Source organism: Rhea pennata, chromosome 3, assembly GCF_028389875.1.
Source record: "Rhea pennata isolate bPtePen1 chromosome 3, bPtePen1.pri, whole genome shotgun sequence".
Lineage (NCBI taxonomy): Eukaryota > Metazoa > Chordata > Aves > Rheiformes > Rheidae > Rhea > Rhea pennata.
Window position 1 is genome coordinate 86,849,065 of NC_084665.1, and position 24,851 is coordinate 86,873,915.

The 24,851-nt window shown below is 34.8% G+C and overlaps 1 protein-coding gene across 3 annotated transcripts in view; it reads left to right on the forward strand.

Moving 5' to 3' along the window:
• The window catches only part of EPHA7 (EPH receptor A7), a 162,925-nt gene that overhangs the window by 101,326 nt on the left and 36,748 nt on the right, over window positions 1–24,851 (forward strand). For all 3 annotated transcript variants that reach the window (XM_062572732.1, XM_062572729.1, XM_062572730.1), the window contains exons 6-7: window positions 19,442–19,566; window positions 23,066–23,234. In XM_062572732.1, coding sequence (XP_062428716.1) covers window positions 19,442–19,566; window positions 23,066–23,234 — 294 coding nt within the window. The remainder of the gene's footprint in view (window positions 1–19,441; window positions 19,567–23,065; window positions 23,235–24,851) is intronic.

Here is a 24,851-nt window from a genome sequence, read left to right on the forward strand (position 1 = left end):
GTGTAGATGTTCATGAGCTCTGTTTGGCAAACAGACAGTAGTGGAAAATGTTAAATATTGCACATATGTTACCGTGTCCTTTATATTGTTCATATTATGTGTGGGAGCTTGTAGAAGCTACTGAAAACAATCATTATTGTAATATTAAAGTATTTATTCCATTAATATTGGCATTACTATATACTACTGGTAGTATCACTGTCTGGATATACCACTGACGTTACTGATCATTAACTGTAGAGTAAGAAAGAGAATTCTACTAGTCCATTGTAAATATTCAGAGAAGTTAAATACAGATTCTAGTGCCTGTAAACAATGATGTATTTGTCATGCGTGTTTTAGGAAAGTATGCTTTTATTGAGACTGAAAATGACTTATCTTCTTTATCCCATTTCCTGTTCCATTTACATATTTACACAGATATTTTCATTATTCTTCTGCTTGTGACCCATCTGTTCCAGGCTTATTGTACAAGGAATCTTTAATCCAAAATTTATGATAAGACCTATTATATTGAAAAGTATTTGTGAGGTCACAAATCAACTTTATGATTTTTCTGCAGGCTTGAGTCCGGCTAACAAAGATGGAAATAGAGGTAGCTGGTCCTGTTTCACACAGCTATTTCTGATAAAGAAAGAGAATATTAAGAAATGATGTGTGAAGCAGAGAAAAGTAGATATAATTCTATTATTTTTCTGCTATGAATGTGCCTTATTAAATCCATGGAATTATGTTATGCATGGAGAATTTTTCACCTTATTATTGGAAGTATACTTAAAATTATCAGTCATCTGTAGGGCTGTATGAGACTTTGCCACTAAACTAGCAGAAGACAATATCATTATTATTATTTTTAAATACTATAAGTTCTTTTTTTCCCTTTCCCTTTCCCTTTCCCTTTCCCTTTCCCTTTTCCCTTTTCCCATTTCCTTTCCCTTTTCCTTTTTCCCTTTTCCCTTTTCCCTTCCCTTTCCTTCCCTTTCCAGAATAGCGCTGAAAGGTTTCCATCAGGCTTCAGTCTGACTATATGAGCCATTGGATACACATATAAAACAATGTTCTCTAACCCGAAAGCTTTTACTCTAAGTAGCAATGGCATGCCTTGCCAAAAACAAGGTGAAATTCTAACGCCCTGTTTACTGCTCATTCCAAAGTATTGCATGGTAAAGTAGATGAATGTCCTTAGTCTGAAGGACAGATTTATGATTATAAATTCTGGAGCTTCCTGAATAATTAGGACATGCTTATTTATTACAGCAATTTACTGTAGCTCTATCTGGGTAACAATACAGATTCTTCAGATTTCTTTCCACTGTTTTAGATGAAAATTTTCATCTGGTGGTTCAACATACATTTCCCATATTTTCTTTCCTAAATTTCTGCCATAGACTTTTATTTCTTCTTTCTTTAGGCATGGTACAACTCTTGAACCTTAGAATAGGAAAAGCAGTCAAAATCTGTTTGGATATGTGCTGATTTTATTGGAGGTAGAGTTGATATATGTGTTATGTGAAATTTTGGGGTCTTGAAAAATTTTAATCAAGTAAAATTTTGGGATCTACAGTAACTAAAATATCATTTCTCTGGAGGACTGATGATGTGCACGTTTCATCCAGGCTTCAAGTTAAAGCCTGTAAGAAAAAAAAAAAAAGAAAACCCACAAGTCATTAATGTTAGAGTTTGTCATTTTTGACTGCCATTTTTTTTAAAGAAGCAGCATTTCTAGTGTAATTAATAGAAATAATTGCCAGGAAAATATTCTCATAACAATGATAACTTTACTGCAAACAAATATATTGTAAAGACTTGACTGGTGTTCTTACTTTTGCCTTTTTAGGGGCTAACACCAAAACATTTAGCAAATAAGTGATTACTAGAGATTTTTGTTGATTCATTCATATCATTATTTATTCCTGTATTTTACAGGTAGGTATACTATATATACCTATATATGTATACTACATATTATATAATATACATTAGAATATATATTATTTGCTATATGATTATTTTGTAAAGTGTTGATTTGTTAATCTTAGTATGGGGAGTCATTGGACTTTTATTTGTACAGAATTTTCTTTTCAAAGAATACCCTAGTGTTTCGAAGTATACATAGGTGACAGATATGCATCTTATTAAGCAAAGATACTGATTTACTTCTGAAAAGGTTGAAGTTATATTGGTGCTATAGCAGCCTTAAAATAAAATGGTGGCAGCCACTATTTATTCTACCTTGTAAAGTCCTTCCATGTAAAAAATGGGGCAGAATATCAAGACAGAGAACCTTTTTTTGATGAATAGAGAATTGCAACAACTGTACTTAACAGAAGGTGTTTCCTACACAGCTGGGATGCAGAGGTATCAGAGCGTCTCAGTGGGACACTTACTGATCACCTGAGACATTTGGTGTGGCACATCCACTCATCCTTTCCATTGCAGAGTAATCTTCACAGACAGTACCGGTAATTACTAAAACATGTCGTAAGTTTTCTCCACTGTGGCAGAACTTGTAGTGATTTTACTATAAATTGGCTTTAACCTTTAACAGGAAGTATCAAGAAAAGATGTGCACGATTAATAAGTAAAAACTAGATATTCTGTATTCAGCATTTGAACGCTAAAAGCATGTAAGTACTATATGGTAAAGACAAGAGACAGTATCCTTTGAGTGGCAGGATGATTTTCTCCTTGTGCTATAGCTCAAGGAGAAACCCTAGATGGGCAGAAGAGAAAGCTGTTTGGAAGAGAAATGCAGCAAGCTCGGAGTCTTGCTTTCCCTGCATTTCTTCAGAATGTATCACTAGACTGATGTTTCTACTTAAACAGGTCCTGCTTTTAGCAGGAACTGTGCTGTGAGTTGAACATCTGAATTTTCCTCTCTCCTTGTTTTAAAAGGGCCTCCCACCATTTCCAGAACAAGGTATGAAAGAGTAAGGAAATCAAAATTTAAACAAGTAAATACCATAAATTCTAATCTGAATATTCTTTTCTGTTAGATTGCCATTCAGGATTTTATTTTACTTTATTTTATCATGTACACTAAGTTTGCTGATCTTTGTGACAAAATTTGACCCACTCCTGTACAACTGAGTTTGAAATTGCATAGTAGATCGTATTTTGATCAAAACACTATGTTTTTCTGAACTCCCTGTGGACAAAGTTCAAGTTGAAGCTCAGTCATGCACATTTTCTAGATAAAGTTGCAGGCCTGTTTTTAATTTTTTTCAACACTCTGTTGGTGTTTCACTTAGTACCTAATACTGCATGGTGATGAACCCAGGGTTTTTGGTCTGGTATGAGCTTTGGAGAATGAGGCACTCAGACACCTTCCAGTCACCCGTACACATGCTGTTACATCAGCTTTAATTCTAGGGATAAAACATAAAATAAAACCAGGAGCTTTTGTAAATGTGGTTTCTCAATGGAATTCTTTAACATCTAAGAAGTCTCTATTTCTGTTAGTACTGAAATTTCTTGTTTTCTGTGTTATTGTAAGCAACACACTTCAAAAATAACATTCCACAGAACATGTATATTTTAAGTGGCATTTTTTTACCAAGAAGATTTAAATCTTAGAAGAGACAATCGTTTTATAATATATTAACACTGTATGGTAAAGTCCGGTTATTGTAATAGCTGCATTGCAAACCTTAGGCTCCCCTTCACATGGGGACATTTTCATTTTCTTTGTCAGGCAAACATAATATAGTCATTTACTTTATTATCAGTACCACCTCAATGGGTGCTTTTGTTTGTTTATTTTGACCTTTTTATTTTGTTGGTGGTTTGGGGAACAATAATTGTTCCAGCAGATTTAGTTCAATATTTTTTCCCAAATAATAATACATTGAAATAAAATATTACAGTGTTTTCCTAAGAACATCTATACTTTGTAATCAGAGATCTGTATCATTCTAGTTCAGGAAAGAATAGCGTTTTCTCAGGGAACAAAAATCTGTTAATTGCCAAAAATCGATGTCCTAGCAATACAAAAGTCCAACAGCATTTATAAATATGCTGCCATGGCCTCAAAAGAGATGAGCTAATTAGGGGGTGATCCGTTTAACACTTTTTTGTTTCTTTAACAACATTAATGCACAAGTCATTTGAACTACTGATTATTTGAAATTGTGAGCAGTTTAAAACAAAATGGGTGTACTAGCTTCTATTCATGATTGATATTCCAATAAATCAGAGCAGAAAATTAATAAGCCGACCAAACAAAAAGTGTCAGGCCATACGTCTTGAATGAAAATCTATTCACGTTGTCTTCACTGTGCAGGGATTTTGAGTTAAAAAGCCATGTCCTGATACATAGGTGAAGCTGTTGTTTACCTCGGGGCTATGAAAGAATGAAAAGAAAGTAAAAAGAAAGATAGAAACATCAGATCACTAAATGAAAAAAATACATCTAAGATACAAATATTTTACAGAATGCATTAAGTAATCCACTGTTAAGGCTGGCAAATTCTTTTTCTCTGCATTAAGATTAGAAGAAACCTAGAAGTATAATTTCCTGAGGTTGCTCTAAACTATATGTAACTTGTAACCTTTTGTACCCATCCTTGAAGGGGTGTAATATAAGAAAAAAGGCCTATACCCTCTAGTTTTGCATTATGTAAGAGGTTTGTCTTTTCCCTTTTCTTTAGTTTTTCTACAGTAGAGACTCTGTATGAGGAATTTAGGTTTCATTAAGCTCTACTTCTTATTCAAATGCCATAACTTTATTTTAAATCTTAGAGCACATTATTTGTTTAGATACACGAAATATAACATAAATGATAATTGAATCAGTGCTAGATTTTACTTTTCAATCAAGATAAAATAATAGAAGGTGGAGTGAAGACAAGAGATCTGCAGAGAAAAGTAATTCAGGTCAATCTTAGGCATTTACAAGAAAGGAGAGAAAAGGATAATAGATATATAGGAGGAGGGCTGACTTTTCTTCCTATTTTGTCTACTTCATTCTGGAGAGAGAAAGAGAAGACCGTCCATATCCATATTCCTTTCAGAAAAGACTGTGACTGTCCAAGAAAAGCTAGTGCAAGCCTCTGGATATTTCTGAGCCTCAAATTTAAGAATTTTGTTCTCATGGGAAATGATTCTCTTCCAAAGTCATGATTCCTGGGGACTTTGCTGTGGAGAGAAAGAATGGAAAAAGGGAGATTAACTGCCTGCACTGGAATGAATAGACCAAAGGGTGCTGGTTACATTCCTGCAGATCTGCCATTATCTGGATAACCAGTGACAATTCGGCAGTCTGTATTTGGAGCAAATGGTAGCACAGTCGATCCACCTTTCACTCTGATGAATAACTTAATTAAGAACGTAGGGCGTTCCATTTGTTATACCTGAGTGTTGCAGTGCCCTGTTACAAAGTGCCAGTGATTAGATTATTCTTCATTTCAGCTTAAAAATAATATTATTGGATTAAAAAAAAAAAAAAACTAAATGCCTCTGCAGCCAGTTTATTTTTATTTATATTGTTTCTCTTTGGTCTTTATTCTTTTAGGGCTTACCATTAAAAAATAGTTACCTGTTAATATGTTGAATGCTTTAGGTATCTAGATGGTTTGTTGAAAAGAACTAAAGAACACCTGCAATGTCTTAAGGTAATAACCGTCAAACTGTCATAGGCAAAAGTAGCAAGTAAAATATTTGCAACAAAAGAAAGGAGAAGACAGCCGTTGGAAAGGGAACCAAAATATATTTATAAACCAGGTTGTAAAAGTGGTTAATGCTAAACATGTGAGGTTTATGCCAATAGAATGAGTCAGATATGCTTCAAGTGAAATGCTGTAATTTTAAGCTGCCTAATGTCACGAGCGCCTGTAAGGACAGTTTGCTAACTGTAGTTTCCATTATGCAGCCGTGGAGGTTTAAAGACATCCTCCCTTATTGATCTTGTTTGTGCATGATTCAACTTGCTAAGAACAAGATAAAGTTCCTCTGATAAACATTGATATTCTATAGGTAAGGAGAATTTCTTTAGTCTGACTTACTTTTATTGTCATTGGTTGTAGCTATGCAGACAGCTTAACTTGCTTAGAGACTGTGGTAAGTCATTAAAATGTCTTGTTTCCACCAGTTAATCTCCCAGCTCACTTTAAACTCCAGCCAATTGCTCGGATTCCTGACCTGCTGGGAGTACTGAGCCAGTACACGAGACCAGTTGTGGCACTTTACGTGCTATTATACCGTCAGGACTAAGCAGGAGTTTTTCTAAGTTATGCTTTCTTCATGTTAAAGTGAATGAGGCAGAGGCAGATGTCTGATTTCTCAGGAGCACTCTTTGCGAAAAAATCCCACATTTTTTCCTCCCTCACCTCTCATTTCTTCTACCTCCTTGTGCCGTACTCCCTGAACTTCGGGGAAATACGAAAACCAAGCTGAAGGAGCAACTGGATGATTTCACACTAACTGAATCCATATTCTCTAAAAATGATGCAGATATGCTTTTTTCTTTTTTTTTTTTTTTTTTTTTTAATGAGCTTGTTATTTAAACAAATAAAACACTTGCAGGTATTCTAAATCCTTGAAAATACCGTACTGATGATCTGTTTTATTTTTGAAAACTCTTTAGGATGATCTATCAGCAGCTTATCACAGAGTTGAGAAGGGGAGGATGAATACACACTTAGCACTAGAATATTGTATGTTGGCTGAATAGGCTGACTGTATAATAAAATGTAAGGTTAAAAAAATTTTGGGTAATCCTCTATCTTCAGCTCAATTTCAGCCAGTAAAAACCGCAGCCACAGATACTTGGTTATTGTGCTGGATAAAGAAGACTAGCTGTTTGCATATTACACCTCACAAAGCCACGTTAGTCGTAGTTATAATCTGACGTATATTTGTATGGATCTTATATGGATAGCGTGTTTCGTAGAATGCCTTCTTGTGGAAATGATCTGAAGAGAATCAGAGGTTTGTTTGCACCTGGAGAATGAGATCCTGGAGAAAAGTCTATGATCAGAGCAGAAAGGCAGGTTGGAAGTAAAGTCCCTCTGCCTAGTTTCACTGTGTATCACATATGATCACAAGTTTTTAGCTTGTTTAAACCAGTGCTCTGGAAGGACATGCTTCATTTACCTCTTGAAGAGTGGCAGATGCTTTTGAAGTCCCTCCAAGGGAAGTCCTGTCTCCTTAGCTAGGTGCTTGAACTCTACCAGATAGGATGTCTCCCAGGAGGTCTGTAAAGGCAGTGCCTTTTGCTGATTAGCTGGGCAGCTTAGGAGAGTTTTTCGTTAGGCACCGACTGTGCAGGCACAAAGGTTTAGGTTAGGAAGGTTAGTTTCTAGCTTTGGCAAACAGACGCAAATACCGGAAATAAAAATGTGGGTATTTATACTGTGGACAGCAAATATTAGATTAACCTCTTAGAAACTCCTCTCTTGGTTGTTCAATGATATAAATGCTCATTCCACTCATTACCCCATCGTGCAAGGTTCTCTAGCAAGAGCTAGAGCCCACTGAAAAAGGTGTAATAGTGGAGTGTTTATTTAACTAATCAAAGCTGTACTGCACACAATCTTAGGCATAATAAAAAAGGTAAAAATAATAAAAAAAAATCCCTTGTTCTCTGAGTGTGCAATACCTACCTGGATTGAGCCCATCTGATTTTTGCATCTGAGGTACTTATATTAAAAGTTGAGATTTCTTAAATTTCTTTTAGTCAGTGGAGAGAGAAAGAGATCTTTTAGGGGATTTAGATCTTTTAATTTTTTTTTTACTTTTTTTTAATTCAGTTTTAAGTGTTTTAGCACAGCTACTTTCTGAGGTAGTGTTTTTGCATACATATCTACAGGAAAATAATGCTCATTCATTATAGTTATTATCATGTAAAATTCTAGTACAGATATATATATTTATATATATATAAATATACATGTGTATATATATAGATATATTTCATTTCATACAGTAAGCAATACTGTGAGCATTTATGTTAAGAAAACAAGCTATAGATGCCCATGATCCTGAAGTATATTCCTTTTAATGCATGCATTATAATACACTCATGAGTATAAATAATTCCACTGAAGCATGTCCACATGAATAAGGCAATGGACTAATATTCAGAAAATATAGTCCTATTTCTGAATCTGTGACATACTGTGTAACCTTGAGGTACTCTCTTGCGCATTCAGATGTTTCACATTTTCTTGGTCTAAATGGTCACATACTATTTGACTAGTCTAAATATGAATCTTGTTGTAAACTATACCCACTGATGTAAAATGCGTTGCTCTGTTGCTGGTGTGCCTTAGAATCACTACATTTTATTTGTTTGATGTCAGTGGTGAATACAACTTTTATGCAATAGTTACACATATGTAGCAATAATTTCTACTGTAGACATGTAGCCTCTTGCATAAAAAAATAGTAAGTGAAAATGATCTATGCAGTCTGTGTGAAAAAATGATCATTTTCTTTAAAACACAGTGTAGTGCTGTGATTATGACTTAAGCTTCATTTCTCTTGTGACATTCCAGTTTTACTTTATTTTTGCTATATCTTTAAAACCTGAGAAGACTCATAAGATGTGTAAATACAATTTTTTTCATACTTTATTTGACAGGACAACACATGATGTGTGCAGTCTGAATGAGAGACGAACTCCATACTCTCCCAATACATTTTAAAAGCTCAGTATGAGTGAGGAAATGAAGAATTGGATCTAAAGCTTGATATTGGAGCTAAATAGATCCATAACAAGCTGTTCACGATGTTTTTGATGCAATTTGCTTATTTTACTAAAATACTGAGTAATTCTATAATAAAACAGAAGCAACATTTTATTTTTTAAATAAGTTTAACCTTTCTTTTTAAAAGTGTGTGTGGATTTCTTTCACTGCTAAGATCCCTATTCCCCTCTCCTTCATCCTAGATTTCTTAGTGATTAAGTTCCAGGGACTCAGTGCAATCATTACTTATTTACACCATTGAAAATTGAAAGAGAAGCAGCTCCAGAGCTTTTCTTCTTCCTCTGAATATGTTGCTTCACACTTCGAGTCTACTTAGGATATTTTTTTTTTTTCATCATTAAATTGATTCCCTACAGTTGGGAAGCAGCAGTTGTGTAAGTGTAAGTACTTACACATTTATCTAGCAGCTTGCTAAATACCTTTAAGCTCATCAAGAATTAGACTTATGCTATTGTACCTAGAAACCTGGATCCAACTATATTTGTGCAAGAAGTAAGTCAGAGCAGAAACGGGACTAATTGCCTTAAGATGCTCAAAAGATCTCCTCTTTAAATCCGCTAGGAAACTTTAGAAATAGCAGGAAATTCTAGCTGATGAGAAATGAAAAAGAAGGGTCCAGCTCACCTAAAAAGCATGTAAATGTTAAGTATGTAAAAATGTTTATTTGCTATTCCAGGTAACGTATTTCTCCTAAAATCAATGCGTATATTCACTATGTAGCCAGCAGAGAAGTTTTTCAATGGACATAAGATGAAGAGATCTCAGCTGTGCCTCAGTTTAAACAGACAGGTTCTCCTTCTGGATCCCTCAAATGCACTTACCTCTCTATTACAAGGAGTTGTTCAGGGAACTTAAGAACTTAATTTAGGAGAACTGTCATAATTTAGAGAGTAGGTGCACTGAGGTGCCCAGGTTAGATTGCTTGGATCCCATCCAGAATTATTTATGAAATAAAAAAAAATCTTTCTTGGAGTAACTGGAAAATAAATTCTAATAATTTTGTTAAAAAAAAAAGGGTAATCAATTAATGATATAGCAATGCTATGTGAACAGTTGTGAAAATTACATTTTTAATTACTTTACCCTTAGGACCTGATTCTGAACTTATTTCCACTGGTATATAGCAAGGATAACTTAGCAAAAATCAATGTAGCTAAAGTAAAATATAATTGATGAGAGGTCATAATCGAACCCTAAATGCTATGCTAAAATAGTAGAACTAATCAGAAAGCTAAATGGATTTATAATTTGTACAATTGACATTTTCATAATCTAACTCACTAAGGAGTTAACCTTCAGATATAGAACCCAGATCCCCCTAGGAGCCTCATAGCAGTCAGGGAGGTGAAGCCACTAGAAAGTCCATAAAAAGATGATGATTCTGTACAGCTTTTGAAAATGTAATATTTGTTTTATTAAATGATTTGATATCTTTTCTTTTTTTTTTTTTTTTTTTTTTTTTTTTTACATAAGACAAGTTTCTGTGTGAGGCCTTCCTGCGAGGAGAAGCTGGAGAAGCACTGAATGAAAGCATGTCTCCAAATAACAAACAAACAAAATTTTTTAAAGAAATAAGGAGATTTAGAAACCAATGTCTATTCAAAGTCAAGAATGTTTAAGGTCTTTTGGAAATTAAATTTAGAATATATTCTCTGCAATAGATGGTAGAGATTTATTTTGTTTAAAAAAATGCTAATTTATAATACTAATATGGTTTCATAAGTCCTGGTAATGTATTATACCTGTAACATTTTTTTATTGTTACTTATTACAAAAAAGAGAAAATATAAATTAAAAAAAAAACCTTAAGATATTTTCATACAAGTTTTGTGCACGCTATATACATGCTATGTGTGTACTATCCACAGGAGTGACCTCCCTGTGGTCAGTGAAACTGCTTCTTCAGTAAGCCTTGAGCGAGAGCTGACTGCTGTGCCTGAGCTTCCTCTCGTGGGCACGAGTTGCACTCCTGTCTATATAAATACTCACTGATCTCAGGCTAGTCCCTCCTGATATTTAGCACTGTAACAGAGATTCCATGACAGATATTTGTCCATCTCCTTAAATAATGGAAATTTATCACTCTCTGGGAAAAGAAGTACAGGCTCATGGCATGAGTAACTGCAAGCCCTTTTTGCCAGGCACTCTCGCTGCGTTCTCTGGGAATACCACCCATGCTGCTTTCAGAAACTGCCTGGCCTTTGCAGTGCCATTATAATGTGTTTCACATGAATTTGGAAGGCTGAAACAGAAGTTGTACACATTTTAGGAATGTTAGTAAAATAGTATTTTTTTTCCCCACTGAACAATTACGTGTTTGAAAATGGCCATTTGATCAAACCTCTGGCACAGTGATAATTATTGTTTTCTGCTGACATCTTTATAGAATATTTATATGTTGTTCTGTTAATATTTGATTAAGTGTTTTTAGTTTTTGGCATGACTCTTTCTTTCCAGATTTTTGTTGGCTGTGTCTGAAACAAAACACTTTGTTATTATGGGGCTGGAATTTATTCCACTGTCTCTTGGACATCCTAGACTAATAAACATAATCATAGTAGTCTGTAGGCCTCCAAAGCCACAATTCTAATCACCTGGCATCGTGTTTTATTGCAGCAAGCATAGCTTTAACTTTTAGACAAGTTAAACTGGCATAGCAGTATTAGCTAGACAGTAGCAATGAGACTGTATTAAGGTTTTTTTTCATGAGGAACATCCTTGAAGCTGACAATTTTTTGTGACTGAGTAGATGACAGTATGAAATTCAGTTACAGCAAGTGGTCTCAGTCATTACACCTGTCTACCTCCACAGGAAGGTATTTGTAAATTGTGCTTTATCCTTTGATTCCCTAAAACTTTGGTTTGTAATTGACAGTTGTCAGTAGAGATGAATAGAGGCAGAAGTAGAACATAAAGTATCCAAGTAGCTCACCAGAGAAAAGAGCACCTTGGGGAGTTCTGTGGGATTTTGTTTTTCTTAATGAAGAGTAATAGTTGTATGCCAAGGATCTAGTGCAAGGTAGATATTTCAGTTAAAAAAAAAAAAAAAAAAAAAAGTTATGAAAACTGGATCACAAAAAAGGCAGGACACAGGAAAAATCTAATTACCGTAGAAATATTTCTTCTCTGAGAGAAAATACATGCTACTTGAGAGCAGAAACCCCTCTCTGTTATTTGTAAGGCTGGTTTGTTACTCTAACACATTTGTAGGAATCAGGTTTGTGCCTGAGATGTCAAAACTTATTCACAAAGCAAGAGTTGTGGCTGCCTTGGGAGTCAGCGTTGTCACTTGTTACGCAACTCAGCATCCGTCCAGCACTGATTGATGCCCAAGTTGCCAGTTTCGGAAGAAATGGGATACAGACGTGACAATAATATCCGTACCGAATGTCAGGCAGGAGAAACTGGGGAGTTCATAGGACGGGTCTAGACATAGACTTTGACCAGAAAAAAGACATGATAGACAAACTGTCAGCCCTGATGTTTCTAAACTGTTTCATTTGTTTCTGATAAGTTCTTTTTCTTTCTTTTTATTGGTTTCCCTTTCCAAAACTTTGCCACACTAGGCAGCAGAGAAAGGTGACACAGTCAGTGAGTACAGACTTGATAAAGGAATTATTAAACCATTAATTATTTGAAATGCATCAGAAATATAAAAGATGCAGAAAATTAGGTAATCACTATGAATTTGATAAGAATGCTATTTAAGTGTACGCTCTCTTAGAACGTCATAATAATATCAGGGGAGATCACTGTATATCTTTTTCTCCTCATTTTTTGAGTTCTTGTATTTCTTAATTGATTTGCAGTTGTATTCAGATAACTTGTGTTTCTGTTACTCTCCGTAGCAGCAGGTAATTTAAGAGTTTCTCAACCACAAAAGCAAGGGCAAAAAAAATGTAATGGAGTAATTCAGTCAAGTATTACTTGACTACATTGCCTGTTTCCCTCTACTCCTCACATCCCCAAGTGGCCCGAGAGCTGTGTGCGCCTTCGTTCACGGCTTGAAGAGCATTGTAAGCACACTGTGTTATATTTATGAGCCGGAAAGTAAAGTGTGTCAGAGAGGAAGTTAAAATCGCTTCTCAGTAGGATATTGTTAGTGTAAAATATCTGATTTATTTGGGTCACTTTTTGAATACTACAGCTTGTAAACACAGTGGGGAATCTGTCTGTCATTGATCCAAAGCAATGGGTACTAATGGCATAATACAGTGGTACTCAATAACCTTTTATCATGGGCTGCTTTGTCATGTGGAGACTTAACTGAGGGCAGAGAAATACATTTTAACCAAAAAAGAAGTGCTATAAATTTCCATCTGTCCATTTTTAAAAGTTTGGTTTAAGAGCTGTCATATTCTTTCTTGATATTTTTTGCATGGATTATCATACAAAGTAGTAGGAGAGTTATCTTGCATAGTAGTGCAAACATGAAGATAAATGTAGGCAAATTTTCCCAAGCATTCTAAGGACAAGCTAAAGGAGATTGCTGTCAGGGCTTGAGGAGCGCTACCATGTTATGGTACTCTGAAATGCATTATTTCTCCCTTCACACAAATGCCTTGTATATTTATGAAAAACCCAGTAAACACAAAAGGGAAACATCTACATTGTGTAGTTTTAAAATTTGTGCAGTACCTGCAAACCTTTGTCAAGATTTTATTTCAGGTAACATCCCTGTACATCAGATGAAGTCCTTGTAAGTCAGTGTGGGCAGATATCCTGAGATGTGTTACTTCAGACCAGCACAAAAACCAGTGTGGTGCCATATCCTGACCCCAGGCTCCTTGTTGCTGTGGCTGCAGTTCTTCAAGGGGCATAATCTGTTTGCCCGCAGCTCTGATCTAGCAAGGCAATCTTAGTGCCTAAGTTTTCCTTAAAAACTAACCAGTGTGGTGGAAAAACAGGTTATGACTTCATTTATACTGTTTCTCCTGGGAGCAAATTAGTAAGAAAACCAGTGCCGAAGGGTGCCATTTGGGTAATCTTGATTTAGGGTTGATAATAGAGTGTAGGGAGTTTTGTATTCTCTTCCTGAACAACCACTTAGGAGCTATCAACAGTATAATTCTCAACTACTCTTTTCATATATATGCATGGGTTCATTTTGTGTTCATTGTCTGTAAGAAGCTAGATTCCAGTCTCAGTTAAAATAGATGTACAGTCAAAGAAAAACTCCGTTGTCTAAAAAATCCTTCCCAAAAAGGAGACAGCTATGACATTTTAAATAGAAATAATGGAGTATGTTATAGCTATTGGGACTCTGTTATCTCCATTTTTCCATTATTTGCATTTGTTAGCAATGTACCCTTTTAACACTGAAAACTGGCAGCACCTCCCAAATGCTGTAAAAAGCTGTTGTAGAAAAAATGTTGATAATACTTCATGTAATTTAAAACTTACATTGGGCCCTGAGATACAGTTTTACAGGGGTATAAAAATTGATCTCTCTCTGCTTTATGAAAAAAACAGTGTTTTTGAATAATTGCTGCATATCCTCATGGTATGAAAAGAAAAGAGGCAAAAAGCCAAGAGATTTTGTCCTTTGGTAAGTGCTGTAAGGTTTCTGTGCTATGAAAGTAAGTGAGAGTATTACTGTTGATTTCAGCAAGTGCGAGACAAAGCTCAAACTGTCCTAAGCACATTATTGCCATTATAAAATAAAGCAATATAAAAAATAGTTAAGGAAGGCTGTCAGCCCATTCATTCATTAGTCTTTCTATAACAAATCATGAAACTAGAGATGCAGACAGACTTGGTAACATTTATGAATATGGGTTTTGGACCTGCACTGGAAGAATTTACTCACCTTAGTCTGGGAAACTTTGCACAAACCAGGAGGCAGAAATGAATCCCTTATTCTTAGAAATTTTAACAGTTTTGTACACATGAATGACTTAGAGCCTGGAAATGTTATTTCTAAAGAGTTTTCAAAAAATGTATCAGATAAGAAGTCTCCATGACTGATGTTGCTTGATGGAATTGAGGCAGTTTCATGATCCAGGATTTTAGGAAATCTCAGAGAAATGGCTGACTAGGTTTCTTTTGCAAAGCACTTTTCTTCTTCTTTTTTTTTTTAATGAAAATGATATTACAGTTGATTTTGTGCTAGAAATTGGTGCATGATGCCTATTTCTGTACACATGTGAATATCTAGCTTCTCAGGTTTTGATTTTTTAGTTTACATTGTTTTATTATTTTATACTTTTTTTTAGTTTAATATAAATAGGGAAAAATTCATTTTACATGTCTTTGTATTATGGAAAATGCACTTTGCATCAAGGGAAATGTGAAGCATGGGAACCATGGAATAGCTAAGGACCGAGATAAAAGGCATGAACAATATTGTGCAATAACATTTTCGTAGAACTTTGGACTAAAAGCAATGCCTTCCAAAACAATCACTGCGGTTTTCTATACAGAGATATTTGCACATATTAATAATATACCATATGGTTAGCTTAGCATTATGACTATAACACACCAGCCTACCAGATGCAATATTCTCTCTGGAGCAGAATATTTCCTTGGAATATCCTGCTCTTTTTTGACACTTCAGTTTTAACTTTTTCTATAACTTGATCTGAAAATGATGACCAGCTTGAAATCTATATAACTTGAAGGCTTTATCGGTAAAGCCCAGCAGAGTTATATTTCTCTGTGGCTATGATGTTGAAACCTAGTGAAAAATCAATTTTTCCTTTTGCTGAATGGTATATTTGAAGCATTTAAAAAAGGTGAATGAGTGTGCTGAGGGTCTGTCATTCTCGAAGTACTTTCTTATGCAGCATGTGTAGGTACATCTGCCAGTTAGCCCTGAGAGGCTGTGTGTGTTTGATGCATTGGATGTTGTGTCAGCAGGAAGGAGAAAAAGAAGAGATGAGGTATATCGGAAAGAAAGTTGATAGCAAATGGTGTTTTGAACATCCCGTATCCCCCAGTGTAATATATTATGGAAATAATGATTCTGACAAGTGATGCCTCTTTGTAACTTGAAGTGATACTGTAGGGATTATACATGCTCGAGTCATTCTGGACTGGGTACTTAGTTGTCTAGAAATGCTCTAAGAAGTGTCTTCATTGCAAACATCTTTGTTACGGAACCTGTGGTAAGAACTAGATTACCGAAGAGGGGGAAAAAAGAAGATTTTTTTATTATTATTATTATTATTATTATTATTATTATTTATCTGGCAATGGCATAAAAAGTGGCATTTTTTGTTTGGATCTATTTTTACCGATGTATCTTTTACTTTGATTTAGTACCATATTTTACTTTTGTACTTAGGATGGATTGTATGCTTTAACTCATTTTCAAGCTCACTCAAACGTAGCTGTTACAAAAACATAAATCAGTTGTTAGTTAATTAACATAGGAAGGCAATGAGAAGTGGTCTATAGCCTTAAAAAGAGGAGTCAGAAAGCCAAAGCAAGTAAACATGTGAATACAAAATAGGCTGTAATAAAAGATGCCGAGAGTATATGGAGAAAATGATTATACTAGAATAAGGAACAAAATGTTCCTGACATGTACACTCTCCCTAATCATAGATCAAGAAATACGACCAAAAAGGCAAGATAACAGTAGTTTTTTATATTTAGCCTCTAACATCAATATGATTGCTCTCATTTATGATGATTTCTTTAAAGCAGCAATAGGCTGATGTACCTTGCCAGAGGAGGACACTCTGGCTTCAGCCCATTTGATGATTCTCTTCTTCCCCTGACATATGTCAGGGCTCAAAGTGTGAGACAAAATAAGGCTCGATAACTTGCTGCGTTTTAGGAATATCATCCAATATGGGGCTTATATGCAACATTATTCTCCTCAGAGCCCTAAAGGAAGATCCAGACTCAAGGTCAGAATGATCAATATATCAGTCTGCGTGGTTGGGCTCTCTTCTGCCTCGTGTGGGTTCTTCTTCCTCTGAAAGCCTTTTTAACTGAGGAAAAAAAAAGAACAACAACAAAACCCTTTTCTTTTAATCCGATCATTCTTGAAAGAAAACAAAAATAGTAATTAGCAGGAAACATGATTCACTTATTCAAGGTAGCTTTACACACTACCTTGCAATGTCAATAAATCACTGAGATTTTATTTTTCTTTGAATTTTCTGAAGAAGTGGAATTTTCCTTTTTGTGGTATATTTAGTACAGATGTTCAGTGGGAATGGTATGGAATATGTCACTTCCTCTGCTAACATCTTCCCTCTTCTCTGTTCCTCTTTGTTTGCATCCCTGTTTTTTCCACACATAAGACAAGTTAACTAATTCCAAAGGAAGTGAGTTTATTTTGCTTCACTGCTTAAAAGAAAAATAAGTGTTATGACCAATAGAATGAAATAAATTTGGTGCGCTAAAACAAAAGACAGTGAATGTTGAGAACAATTTCCAGTGACCTAAGTAGTATAAAATTTTTTCAAGTAAGTATAAACATTAACAATTTTGGACATATAAAAAACTAAAATTAACAGTTTGAAAACATTTATCTGGATAATATAGAACATGATGCATGAAACATAATGACCTGTCTGAAATTCAGCCAGGATGCTGTGCTGCACATTTAGACAAAGACAACTAGTTAATCATAGCAAAGGACATTAGATGGAGTAAATTGGTTTGCTGCTGCATTCCAGACTCTTAGCTACAAAAAAGAATATATTCCACTAATTAAAGAGTAGAAATGCTAAAAGCTTTTAGAAAGAGAATGCAAGAGAGAGAGAGAGATCCTGGATTTAGAGCGCTATATCTACTCATGAGGGTTGTATGATGCAGTGTTTTGATTTTCTCATTTAGGCAGCCTGTGTTAAGGTGTGTTCAACTTTGATTATATAGACATATTATATGACATAATAGTTTGTAATGAATGTTATCAGACATGGTTTGTATTTTTAATTTCCACAGATTCTTGGAGCTTCTAACGAAATGTAAATACATTCAGCTTTAAAAACTACACAAATATACAATTAAAAAGAAAAAAAAGGCCAGGATAGGAACTTCACAATTAAAATAAGTTAACAATCAAATTTTAAATGTCTTGGAGGATTATTATGCTGGTTGTGTTGTACAAATTTTTGCTTTTTCATTGTGTTTATATCCTTAATTCTACATAATGTTCAGTCTAGATGTTTTATTTCTTTATTCTTTAAATTAAATAGAGGAAAGTGGGTGTACATAAGAATATTAGAATAGTAATTACTCTAATTAGACTTTGAAGTGAATGGTAAAAGAGAAAGTCAAGTTCACCTACTTGTTGCAGCAAAGTGTTGTTCAGCAAAGGAATCTGTGTTGGTGGATTTGTAGTTCTAATGAAATCAGTGGGATAAGAATTCTTTTTCATCTGAAGATTTTACATCATTTTACACAGTGAAAGTTGTATATGTAGTTCTGAAATAAGGCTATTCTTTTTTTTCCCCTGGAAAATGATTTACATTTTTCAGAATGTTTGTTCAAATTTGTGAATTCTTGACTGGAAAGAGATATAAGTACATTTATATCTAATTTTTGTTTTCTTTCCTGTCTATGGATCTCTGTGATTCATGTCTCTGAACCTGCTCTCTGAATAAGATCAAGTTTCTAAACAGATAAATGTGAATTTTACTTTAACTGGAGGAGAATGAGGATCAGATCCTCTCTTTGTATCTTTTGCATGAGCACCCTTGAAATTAACTGAATTATTTCCACTGAATTGAAGGAGAAAAAGATTAAGTCCTGCTTGGTTCCAATCCCATAGCTCTTTTTTGATCAGCTAAACTTTTACAGCATATATGTATGCAGTGCGTATGTTTGAAGAAACATGTGATGTTGGGACTCCTTTGGAAGAACCTGTCAGTCGAAAACCTGTCATCTTTTCATTAACTGTGAGATAACTTCATCAAAAAAGCTACCTTTTCAAACACTCATGTTTAATCACGTTATTTATTAACCTTATTTAAATGAGAGTGAGTGGCTCTATAATGTGTGTACGCTTTTGATTATTGTTATTATTTCAATAAGCCCCTATCTGTGAGTGACGTATACTGGGAAACTCAGTGTGTACGTTTGCATGCACGCATGTATGTGTATCTGTGTAGACTGAGTGGAGTAGGACAGTCACTCCTTTCTTTCATAAGAACTGCTTAGGTTTTCTCAGACTTTCAAAAAATAACAAGGCCAAATATGGAAATTTCAGCTCTAAAAGAGGGTTCTAGAAAGGTTTGAATGAATGAAAAGGTTTTTAGTCCCTAACAATGTTGTTTTCACTGCCAAGTCATGCCATAATAAAATAAATCAGTAGATTATTTTTAAGCAGAATTGCAAACAGCTATATGAACTCAACCTAATATGTGATTTTGTTTCATATACCTTATTTGTTTTTACAAATGATTCAGAAGTATATGCAATAAATATTTAGATTTGTAATTTAACACAAAATTAATCTAAACTCTACCTTCCTAGCTTAATTAGAATTCATTTGCTTAATTGCCGTTCCTATCCCATAAATCCTAGTTTTTCACTAACTTGAACAATGCCACTTTTTGCTGTTTGCACTGTAATTTGATTTCTATTATAGTTTATGAACAGTAATAAGGTCCTGCTTGAATATTCATTAGCTGTTGAATTGTGAGCTTTGAAAAGGTGCTTTCTTTTACCTTAATGAAAGTAGCTCAGCATGGGGTGGATCAGTAATGACATTTGATTTTAGGGATTCAACAAATTTGCTTATTATTTATTGACACATCTTGTCCAAACAGCTCCCTCGCAAGTTAGTGGGGTAATGAAAGAGAGAGTGCTTCAGAGGAGTGTGGAGCTTTCCTGGCAGGAACCAGAACATCCCAATGGAGTCATTACTGAATATGAAATCAAGTATTATGAGAAAGTAAGTGCTAAGATTATCTGTAATGTACAACAATGTGCTCTTTGCTCACTAAATTGTGGAGCAGTGTTACAGCCATAACGGTCCTGTCATCTATCTTGCCTGCTGTGATCTCTTCAAAGCCACAGTGATTTTGCTTATTTGTAATAATCATCTATTAACTATTTCTTGCAATCATTATAGTTATTATATGTTCCATATATTGTATTTTAGTATCCAAAAAAATGACATATCCACTTTAAATTACTTTTTTCTTTCCTCTCTTGATTTTTCTGTTATTAAATTTGACAGTGGAAATTTTAACATGAGGCATCATTTTCCTGTCTCTTCTGCATTGTTTTTAAAGCTTTTTCCATTTCCTTTTGTGTCAGTATAACCCCAGTCCTGAGATGAGACATCAAATAGAGTTCTTGACTGCATTTGGTATTTCCTTATGAGTTGGGCAGCTCAGACTTATGTCTGAAAACTTCCAAAACACTTCCTACAGTTTCAGCTGATAAATATTCCTTGTTTGCCCTCTGAAAAACTCCGAGCAATGTGAGATTTATTTTTCACTTGTTCTCTCAACACAATAATGCATTGAAGGCTGCTTCTCAATAGTTGATGAAGTGATCTCTATTTTTGGTAGAGTGAAATTGCAATCTTATTGATGTCAGTTGGAGTTTTGCCATTCACTTCAGTATGTCTGGGGCTTCATTCTTGATAACTTTGAAGTGTTCTAGAATAAATAAATAAAAAAAAAATCTGACAGGCATATAAGTAAGGCCATATGCTACCATAAGCTGATTCAAAATGGGATAAAGGCAGGTTTTGCAGCTACATGTTTGTCTTGGGACCTGGAATAAGTGTTGCTCCTCCAGATTCCCTGAGAAATGTCTGCAGCATGCAAAGTACTCCTATCTTTTTTATGAAACAGTCTGGGAGAAGAAGAAGGCAAAATATATATATATATATAAAATATAAAGAAATGAACATAAGCACTCTTTTGTGATCTCTTGTGAAGATATTTTATCTCTGAAAACAAAGTAATAATATTTCCATATCAGAAAAGAGTCAAAAAAGAGAAAAGAGTATGTCACCTACTAGGTAACATATAATTAGCTAAATTCGGACCAGACTGGATCTAATATCAAGTGTCACATCTAATTTTCAGGGCTGAATTACAAAAAATATATTTATCAAAAGATCTTTATGTGATTTGGAAAGAGAATAAAATGTTTATTTGTTGATGCTGTGCCCCAGTTTTAAATTAGCAAGTTTAATGACTACTGTGACAAAACTTACAAGATATGTAAAGATAGCTACAAATCTTTTTAAAGGAATTATTCTATTTTTGCAGGAAATTTATCTCCCTTGAGTGTGTGTATACACATACACACAGCTAAATCCAAATATGAAAAGAAAGTTTACATATTTACCAAAGGCCAAACTATTCTCTCAGGAAAAAAAAAAAAAAAAAAAAAAAAAATCCAACTTTTTCATTTCTATAAGCATAGTACTTTTTTGTCTGCTAAAGAAAATGAAGTATTTAAATAGCTGGTAGAAAATAACTTAAAAATGACGAAAGAAACTTTTTATATATGTTAATTTTTAGAATGTAGATTTTATTATTATTACATAATAATTATATTATTTTTGTCTGTATATTTTTGTTACTTTAAATAAATGACAGAATTTCATTGCCCATTTCCTTTGTTTGCAAAGCACAAGAACTGGTATTAGACTTCCCTTGTAAGGGAAGCAAATCTAACAATATTGTATGTACTAGAGTCTAATTAATAGAAGAGGACTCATTGTACTCATTCTACAAGTACTTACAGAACTTTATAAACAGAATTTTATACTTTTAATTCAGAGAAATAACTTTTACATAAATACTTATATGTCTGCCTTCCTTGCAAAATAATGTAGTATTGAAAACTACTTTTCAAGCTTCTTGCTCAGAATTCCCTAAAAAAAAAAAAAAAAAAAAAAAAAAAAAAAAGACCTGAACACTCTTTTAGAGCCAAAATGCCAAAATCAAATCAAACATCTTTGTGGTTCCGAAATATTCTGATAAGTGTTTCTTTACTTCTCTTTTCTGGCTAGGACTGGAACTGAAACTGCCAGAAATCTCCAAAGAAAGCCTGTCGTATGAGATTTCTAGCTTAGGTTATTTTTCTTTCTTTGTTATTTATTTATTTTGAATTGAAGAATTGTTGGCAATTCGGACAAGTCTCATTTATGCATCAAAACTCAAACACTGAAATTCCACTGGGGCTTGCAATCCTGAACCTATAGTACTATTTACTGTTTGCTTACACTTGTTTCCCATCTCTCAAGTGTTCCTGTTCTATCCCACATACCAACATACATTCCACCATGATCTTCGCTTACAGATGATTTAAATCTTCGTAGAGAAGATATGAAAAAATATTGCTACCCAGGCTGACAGGCTTGCTCAAATGACAGAACAGGCAAAGCTCAGGAGAAGCCATTACTGCAGCTTAGAGAAGAAATTTGATATGTTGTATGGAGCACTGTACTTCAGCAAAAGGCTTTGCTGCTACACTGAATGCAAAGGGGAAGGTTTTCCATCATTTTAAGCTGGCAAAGTGCTATTGAAATCAGTTACAGATTTATTCCTTCCCTCTCTATCCGTCTCATTAGCAGTGCCTCGAACGGCTCACGCTTGCGTTGGGATCATGTGATGCATTCAGACGGTTGGTTCATTCATCTCTTCTGCCCTTCGAATCAGGGTTGCATATGCCACTGAAAATCAACAGGGCTGCACATATCTACACTGAAGGATAATTTGAACCAGTAAATTTGATGAACAAGTAGAGCTGTTTCAATATCGTAGTGGTCTGTGATACAGCTTTTGTAACATTTGAAAGTGAGTTATTACCCAGAGGATTTGTAGTCGTACAGCTTCAAAATTTGGGGGATTACGTCGTCAACTTCTTTCCCTGAGTTTTACTTGATGCCATAGAGTCAAAACTTGAGAAAAGACTAGGAGCCAGAGAAAAGACTAAGTGTTTTTGCAAAGTTAAAGAGCAGAATTCAGGCAGTATCCAGTCCGTTTTACACTGGCACCGTGATAACTTTTGCAAGATGTTAGAAGGGAAAGTAAGGGCAAGTATGCTGACCATGACAGAACAGACTTCCCTGCCACTGAACTGTTTAGATCCTGCAGCTGTCCTGGGAAAGCTATGGTCAAGCTATTTTTTCATCAAAATTTGACAGAATGTAATCAAAGCCCCCAAAACACACATTTTATGCCTGGATGTTTTATAACTGACAACATGAGCATCCTGTTTAAATTTTATGTTGCTTTACGGACCCCTCGTTGCAGTGACGGTGTTCTTTAATACTCCTCAGAGTGTGCTATTTTTTTAGGTTGGGGAAAAAAGCATTCAGCAAACTGAAATAACTACCCAGACCAGTTGTCTGTTGCTAATCGGCAATCATGATAAAATCTGACCTGTAAATGTCATTTAATCTTTTGCCTTATTGTTTCCAGGATCAAAGAGAGAGGACCTATTCAACGGTGAAAACAAAGTCCACTTCAGCTTCTATTAATAACCTAAAACCAGGAACAGTATATGTTTTCCAGATTCGTGCTTTTACTGCTGCTGGTTATGGAAATTATAGTCCCAGACTGGACGTTGCTACACTAGAAGAAGCCACAGGTAAACATTTAGATTTACAGGCAATTAATATTTTCACTAGAAGCGGTAAATAAAAAAGGGAGGAGTCGTAAGAAATATTATTAAAACTAGAAAGAATTGCAAATACGCTAAATAAATATTTTGATTTGGTTGAACTGTCCATCCAAGTTCTGTGTGAAAATGGATTTTTGTTGCTGTATTTTGAAGAATGAGGTTCAATTAATTGTTTTGCTATAGAACTACTAATTATACTCTTGTAATTAGACAGAAAAGATTTGTGACATATCAGGTTCTTCCTCTCTAATGTCTTCCTAACACAAAGCAAATAATTTTTTCGCTTGAATACACACCTCTTCCTCCCCACCTGAGAAGTGGCTAATGATGAGATAAGTGACTCCACTAGATTCTTCAGCAGCTGAGGAGAGGCTGGAAGAGGAGATTTCAGCCCACAAAGGCATCTCTAGGTCATTTTTTTCCCTGTCTGATTTTCTAAAAAAAAAAAAAAAAAAAAAAAAAAAAAATTTGTTTATGATGTATGTCTTTTCTGTACATCCAGTCTTGTTTTTTTTTGAGCTCATTGGCCAGTTTCATTTCTGTTTGGGAAAGAAACAGAGGTTTCAAAGATACAAAGTCTCTTTAAGGCTTATGTTGCAACCTATAGAAAAACACCCTATTAAATCCTTCATAATGGAAAAAATGATGTATAAATTTGGTCAGTATGATACATTAGAGAAAGCTCACATGGCTGTGACATTGTTATCTCAGCAGTGGGATAACATTTCCTGAGAGCTTGTTCTTTGATGCTAAAACGTATCCTTATTTGTCTAAAAATCATCTTGGTATCTTCCCCTGCCCCCCCACTGACCACGCAGTTACATGCTTGCATAGTTACAGAGAAATTTCCACATTTTGGGCCTTAAGAAACTCCTGGGTCACCGAGACTTGACAGCCGTGAGCTCACTCGCCCGAACGGCCCGTGTCCCTGGCAGCTTCACGGCTCTGTCGCAGACCTAAAATTTGGTTACTCTGTTTTGGGTCACTTGCTTCAGATTGACCTTGCTAGGAGCAGGTCAGCCAGTTTGGAGCTGGGAATACACAGCCTGCAGGATCAAAGACCATAGACTGCCAAGTCTGGTCTCTGTGCTTTATGTGGAATATCTAAGGCACAGATACAGGCTGTAATGTCTTATTAATTACGGTCAGGTGCTGCATGAACAGTTGGTGGATATTCTTAAGACATGGTAGGTCTTAACCTTCCTTCCACACAGACTATAAAAAGCTATTAATAATGAATAATAACACATCAAATAGTGATAATTGAAATAGTAATTATGATAATAGCAGCAATAAAATAATAATATTATTCACTCTGTGTCTGATAGTATGCTTTTCAGCCATATATTTCCACTTTACAAAGGAAGTCAGTAGCAATATCCCCATTTTCTACAGGGGAAGCCCATTTTCTAAGACGGGAAACTGATACAGACTGAAGAATTTTCTTATTTTGATTAGATTTTCTGGCAAACAAATGAAATGTCTGGCATAATCTGTCATACTTCTCACAATTAGCCAATTTATTGTCCACAGTGATTTACGTTTAGCTGACCAAAATGTTTCCCACACATTTCCTTAATTACT